At 46.5% G+C, this 7,500-nt stretch overlaps 1 protein-coding gene across 4 annotated transcripts in view; it reads left to right on the forward strand.

The window, feature by feature from the left end:
- Positions 1 to 7,500, forward strand: part of erfl3 (Ets2 repressor factor like 3) — a 39,091-nt gene that overhangs the window by 27,761 nt on the left and 3,830 nt on the right. For 3 of the 4 annotated variants that reach the window (XR_006034641.1, XM_042107290.1, XM_042107292.1), the window contains exons 3-4: positions 4,097 to 4,212; positions 4,830 to 5,836. Coding sequence is in view for 3 of the 4 variants with exons in the window: in XM_042107290.1 (XP_041963224.1) it covers positions 4,097 to 4,212; positions 4,830 to 5,836 (1,123 nt within the window). In the remaining variant the exon portion in view is untranslated. The remainder of the gene's footprint in view (positions 1 to 4,096; positions 4,213 to 4,829; positions 5,837 to 7,500) is intronic. The other variant, XM_042107291.1, reaches the window with a different exon arrangement.

A 7,500-nucleotide genomic window follows, 5' to 3' on the forward strand; every position in this document is an offset into this window, starting at 1 on the left:
CTGGCGGACATTATCCCCCTTATTATACAGTTACTTGAGAATGAGAAAAGAAACTTTTTTTTTTTTTTTCATATTTTTTTACACTTCCATGGCTTCAACCGTGAAACAAATAATTTGCCACAGAAATTGAACTAGAATATTTCAGATGTGTCATAGCAATATAATACCTGCTGACTTTCACTTTCAATGAAGTTCCATTGCGATAACAAAACAGACTTGCGGGATGATATGAAACGTTTGAATCAGAAGCACAAAGCCTGTTGCCATGGCAGGAGTCATTCATTGTTTTGCAGTGGTCATTATACAAAATCCTTGGACCTACGAGTGTTGGGAAGGCCCGATCTTGTTCACTCATACACACAACACACAACTCATACACACACATGCACACACACACACGTGTGAACAAACACACACACACAAACATGCACTCACGCACACGCACACACACAAACACACACACCTGCCTGTACAGCTGCTGGCTGACTTGTTGTTGACGGTAGGAGCAGAAATAGCAAACGGATCAGACTGTTGCACATTGTTGCACACACACGCACACACACACAAACACACGCACGCAGTATGAATGTGTAAGTATGAGTGTGTTTGTGAGTGTGTGTGTGTGTGTGTGTGTGTGTGCGTGTGTGTGTGCGTGTCTGATGTGCACCCATGTGACAGAACTAAATGCTCAAAGAATCCTTTTTTGTCTTTTGAAGCGAGTTGAAATGTTCTTCAAATGCCCCTCTATACAGAGTCCACATACAAACACTGCTTGCGTAGACTGAGCTGTTGGCTGATGTTCAGGCAGTTGCGTGTGTGTGTGTGCATGCGTGTGTGTGTGTGTGTGCGTGTGTGTGTCTGTGTTTGTGTGCGTGTCTTTGTGTGTGTCTGTGTCTGTGTGTGTGTCTGTGTGTGTGTCTCCCAGACAGTCTGAAACCTGCAATACTAATGACTATAATAAAGACACTCACTTTAAATGACACCTGGAGAGTGTAATCACCACACACACACGCATGAACTCACACACACACACACACACACACACACATACTCACACATACACATGAACTCATACATGTGCACACACACACGCACTCACACAGATAGACTCACTCCCATGCACAGCATACACATTCCAACACTGTCACAAAGTCACACATACGCATAAAAACTCAAAACGTTACACACACCTGCATACTTACTGCACACATACACATCTTACTCACTCCCACTCCGCAACATTCATATTCCCGCAGACACACACACACTCAACACACACGTTACTCAGTTCTGCATACATATTCCATAACCAATCACTCACTTATTCATTCAAGCATCACACACACAGACACACACACACAGGAGCTATAGGTTAAGAGTGAGCAGGATTATCTAATGGACTGGGGGGATCTGAAGGAAAGGCAGAGAGTTATGTAAAGAGATGGACAACAAAGGCTAATACAGCTGCACTGCACTGAGCTGTGTGTGTGTGTGTGTGTGTGTGTGTGTGTGTGTGTGTGTCTGTGTGTGTGTGTGTGTGTCTGTGTGTGTGCCTGTGTGTGTGTGTGTGTCTGTGTCTGTGTCTGTGTGCGCGCGCGTGTGTGTGTGTGTGTGAAACCATGCTCCTGTGACAGAGAATGAAGTTATGTAAGCGGATTAGAGGAGGAGGGCCTTTATTGGTGGGTTAATGTGTTATATAAAGAGATGGACTACTGGTCACACACACACACACACACACACACACACACACACAGACAGACCTGAGTGACCACCACTACCCTCACAAGACCCTAAAACACGCGCTGGCAGACAGTCACACGTGCACTCACACTGGCACACACACACACACACACACACACACACAAATGATGTACCCTCTTTTTCTGTGTTTCACACTCTCCCCTCCTCTCCCCATTCATTCATTCTACAGCGATCTGTACAAGACCCCCCCCCCACACACACACACACACACACACATTCAACAGCGATCTTCACAAGACCATGCCCTCACATACACACACTAGGAATGCAACGGTTTTCTGTATTTTATTGAACCGTTGGGTACGCCCTGTTCGGTTCGGTTGACCCAGGTGAACCGCGATATTTCTGTATGCGTGACATTAAACTTTTAATTTAATATTTGGTTATAATGAATGCACGCATGTATTGGGCGTTAGACATGACTGCTTAGGACCCAGGGGATGAGTTCTGCTCAGAGTGTGTCTCCACAACCATGCAACAACCAATCAGAATTTTACTGACTTTCCCAAGAGCCAATCAGCGCTCTGAATGCAAATGCTGGAGATCCATGTGAGGGGAAGCAAAACTTTCCCGGTTGCACGATCGTGGCGAGTCAACAAGAAACAGAGAAAAGAACATTTGAAGAGGCACCGTCATCTTACAAATCCGCTGTATGGGAACATTTTGGCTTTAGCGTGGAGTATGATGAAAAAGGAAAAAAGATCGTCAGCAAACAAAGCACGGTGTGCAAACATTGCTTTACTACGATCGCCTACTCCACAGGTAACACATCCAACATGTTGAGCCACTTCATGTCCATGTTGTGCAGTCACAATATCACCTGCAGTGGAGAAAACTCTCTCACTTGCAACAGAGGTTCCAGGGACACAGAGATCTGGGGAAATTTGAACTGATTTATTTTCCACCACTGAAAAGGATCACCATCCACATGAAGGCAATCAGCTGCTTTGTATAAGGAAACCTCTTCCTCAATAGTTTTGGCGAGTGATTTGGTTAGCTGCTCCTCTGTTGTTTTGAAAAGATCCCCAAGTAGCTCTGACATGGCTGTCTTCTTTTGAGGAGGGGATATTGGTGATGGTTGCTCTTCCTCTGTGGATGGTCCTGCTTGTACCGCTTCAAACTGCAAGAATAAATACAGAAATTATTATTATTATTATTATTATTATTTCGAATGTTGACATGCTTGTCTTTTTACAGAAGAACCTCAAACTAAAGGAATAGATTTTTACAGGGTGCTAACTTGATATTGCACTTTGTGGCAAGTTTAGCAAGTTATGCTACCTGTTTGTATCAGAGGGCTAGCATTTCCTATAAGACTGCAGGTAACAATAAAGTTCAATATTCTAATATTTTGGATGCTGCACTTTATGTTGTTAATGTTTACATTTTTAAACTACCTGTTCATTACAGGGGTCAGGGCAGGCACTCCCCTGAAGTGTGTCATAACAATGTTGCCAAACTATCCTGACTGGATGCTGCACTATGTTTATTTGATATGGTTTCAATGTAATCAAATATCTATTTGATACTGCACATTACAGTACCACCTCACAATTATTGACAGAAGTTGGGCAATTGTCCACCAATTTCTTTGATACATTTTTTGATTTATATCTAATTGTTTGTTGTTGTTTGTTCTGTTGTTCTTTGAGGGTGTATTTTATTTAAGTGTGTGAATGACAATGTTTGGTCTTTGAGTTTACTGAATAAAGTTAATGTTTACATTTCATATTACTTGACAGTAGCCTATACTGCACTTTACTATATTTAATATTGCCTGTTTTTGACAGTTTTTGCCTGTTTTTGACAGAAGGCAAGAAGTGTTCCTTGTTTAAAATAAATTTTGTGATTTGACTTCATCTGTGCCTTTTTTACATTTAATATTTTCTTTATATCGAAATCGAACCGTTACCGTGGGCCAAAAACCGTGATACAAACCGAACCGTGGCCACACTGTACCGTTGCATCCCTAACACACACACATACACTCATACTCACGCATACAGGCATAATGTGCTATAGTAAAACACACACACATGCATACAAGCATAATGTGCTATAGTAAAAACACACACACATATACACACACACACACACACATTTGCACTCATGCATACATCCTTGTTTATTCACACACTAATAGACACACATATCACATTGGCATGCACACACGTGTGTGTGTGTGTGTTTCTTTCTACGTGTTTGTCCTTTTCTATTTCTGCTTTTTCAGCTTTCTGTTTCCGTTGCGTGTGTGTTTGTGTGTTTCAGGTGTGTATTTCTGGAGTGAAACATCTTGACGCTCTCTCTCTCTCTCTCTGTGTGTGTGTGTTGTCAGATATTACTATAACAAAAGGATCCTGCATAAGACTAAAGGGAAGAGATTCACCTACAAGTTCAACTTCAACAAACTGGTGCTCGTCAATTACCCGTTCATAGACATGGGATCTACAGGTACACACACACACACACACACATACATACTGTACACTCACACATACTCTCTTTCACACACACATACACACACACACACACACACACACACACACACACACACACAATTACATACTCACTCACACTCGCACACACACACACACATACTTACATAGTCACACTCACACTCGCGCACACACACACACACACACACACACACACACACACACACACACTCACGCACGCACACACACACACACACACACACACACACACACACACACACACAATTACATACTCACTCACACTCGCACACACACACACACATACTTACATAGTCACACTCACACTCGCGCACACACACACACACACACACACACACACACACACACACACACACTCACTCACGCACACACACACACACACACACACACACACACACACACACACACACACACACACTCACACACACACACACACACACACACACACACACACACTCCATGCAGTGCCCAGGGCCTCTCTAGCTGTGTTTGCATGTGCATGTGGGCTTTGTTTGGGTTTTATGTTCAGTGGTGTGTGCGTGAGGGCCCAGATTCTCAAACAGGACAAGACTTATTTCTCTCTCTCTCCCCCAGCTGCAGGTGTTCCTCAGAGCGCTCCCCCGGTGCCCAGTGGAGGTGGGGGCACACACACACACTCTCACACACACTTCAGCTTCCCAGCGTCGGCGGCGGCGTGTGACCTGGCGTCCCCTGCCGAGGCCGAGGGGCGGAGCCCGGGCATGTTCGGCACTCTGGGGCGTCGCCTGGCGCGAAGCTCCGCCTCCGACTGCAGCGATGGAACCTCGGGCAACTCCGAGGTGGACGAGGGGGTCAGCGGGGGCCCAGAGGAGCGCGAGCGTCTCCGCGCCGCTCTGCTGCACCCGCGCCTATCCCACGAGGCCGTGCTGCGCTCTGTGTATGGCGGCGGTGGCGGACCCTCGTCTGGTCACCCTGCGCGTGGACGGCCCCCGCCGGCCGAGTCGCTCTCGCCGTTCCCCGCGTCCCCCCTCCCCGCGGGGCTGCTGCCCCCGCCCCCCCTGTCCCCCGCCCTCTCGCTGACCCCGTCCGGACAGCAGCTGGCCTACAGCCCGTCGCCCTCGCCCCTGCTAGGCTCCTCCCACTTCTCCTTCAGCGCGGAGGACCTGCAGCGCCTCCTGCAGGCGCAGGCGCAGAGCGTCTACAACTACCACCTGAGCCCCCGCGCCTTCCTCAACTACCCCCACCTGCTGCTGCCCCACCACGGGGCAAACGCCGGCCGCCCGCCTCCGCAGCGCTCACACCCCGCACCCCCCCTCTCCCACCCACACACACTCTCCCACGCACTCCAGCTGGGCGAGGACTACACCCACGCCACACACAACACCCACGCCACACACTCCTCTCCCTACAAGTTCAAGCTGCAGCCGCCGCCACTGGGCCGTAAGATGCGTGAGGGGGGCAGGCAGAGCTCGCTCTCTTCCAGCTCCACATCCGGCCTGGGGTCATCGCTGGGGTCATCGCTATCCTTTGGCAGCGACCTAAGCTCCGCCTCCGGATCCGGACTCGTCTCCCAGTCCTCGTCTACGGGCTCCCTCAACAGCGCCGGGCTGCCCAAGATCAAGGTAGTGTAGTCACACACACACACACACACACACACACACACATACTGTACACTCACACACACACACACACACACACACACCAAACACATACACACACACACACACACACCAAACACATACACACACACACACACACACACTCTCACTCACACTCACACACACACACACACACACACACACACACATACTGTACACTCACAGACACACACACACACCAAACACATACACACACACACACACACACACACACTCTCACTCACACTCACACAGACACACACACAATCACACCAGGGCTGTGCAGTGCGACATATGTTTGTGCGATAGATGATTTACCAACGTAGCACTGGTGCGATACAGTTTTGCTTATGGCAATACAATGCATCCGTGTGAGACTGACAGGGAGGCTACACCAATTACCTTCTACTGTGATCAGTGCAACTGGCTACACCAGATGTGATAGCGGCGCGTATGTTAAAAAAAATAGACCCGTCTTCTGTTTTTGCATGTTGCAAGCAGAGTGCTTCAGTTACGCGCCCGGTGTAGGCTCCCTGTGAAACGCTCCCTGTGAAACTCAATGTAGGCTACTTTGATTTCAACTTGGTAGTTGTAAATTAAAAAGCAAGTCTACTTGTTTGTAGGCCTAGTATCCAAACAATCCAACTCCAAATCAAACAACACCTTGCAAATTAGTGATAGCTATGTTTAGCCTAAAGCGAAAATATCCTCCGACCGGGCCGAAGTGAATTCAGATTAGGCAAGCAGAGGTAGAAGTTTGTGGCAATCGCCTTGTTGCTTTGCACTTTTAGTTCAGTTTAAAATGAACAACTTAGCGTAAACGTGCTAATTACCAACCATTTCCAACAATGATGTTTTTTAATACTTCAAAATAACATTTGCTAAATAAACCTTACATTTTCAGTAGCCATAGGTGTGTAGATTTGAACAAAATCTAGTTTGGTTCTTACCCGGGCTTTTACTGCCTGAAATATCCGATTTTGTTTACCACGCTCGGAGGTTAGTGCTGGGCTGGTGGGTGCTTATTCCCAACCTTTCTCAGGCACATGAACGGCAAATCAAAATTCCACTGGAGCTCCAAGCGGATTTGTACACGCAGCCTTACAACACTGTTTACAGCTCTTCGAGTCACGGTAAAATGTAATTTTTGGTACATAGCTAATTTAGATAAATTATGGTGGGTGCTTGCGTTTCTTTAGGAATCCGCCGTCTTGGTTTGTATAGAAATGAATATTAAGTGACACATAAACGTAAGAGGTTGGACATACGTGACGGTTGGTAATATGTGACGTTCCTATAGTATCCAAATAACACTATTCAGATCTAAATTTCAAAGAAAAAAGTCCACCAGGACGTTCACTTCTATATCTGTGATATGAAGCCCACTTCATGCTCTATGCGCAACATAGTCTCGCTTAGTAGTGCTTAATAACCTATACAAGAACATGATCGGTTCCGAAAAAACCTTTACGACACTTTAATTACGACTGCGTTAGCCACAGATCTTCAGTTATCTTCAGTAAGGCTACCCACTGCGTATGTAACAGTCTAGGGATGCATTTCATGAGTGCACTGTTTAACATGTCAGTTAGCACCACTAGTTAGATGTAAAACGGTATTTCACTCGTGCAATGACAATAAGGTTGAAT

The sequence above is a fragment of the Alosa sapidissima genome, chromosome 10 (assembly GCF_018492685.1).
Source record: "Alosa sapidissima isolate fAloSap1 chromosome 10, fAloSap1.pri, whole genome shotgun sequence".
Lineage (NCBI taxonomy): Eukaryota > Metazoa > Chordata > Actinopteri > Clupeiformes > Clupeidae > Alosa > Alosa sapidissima.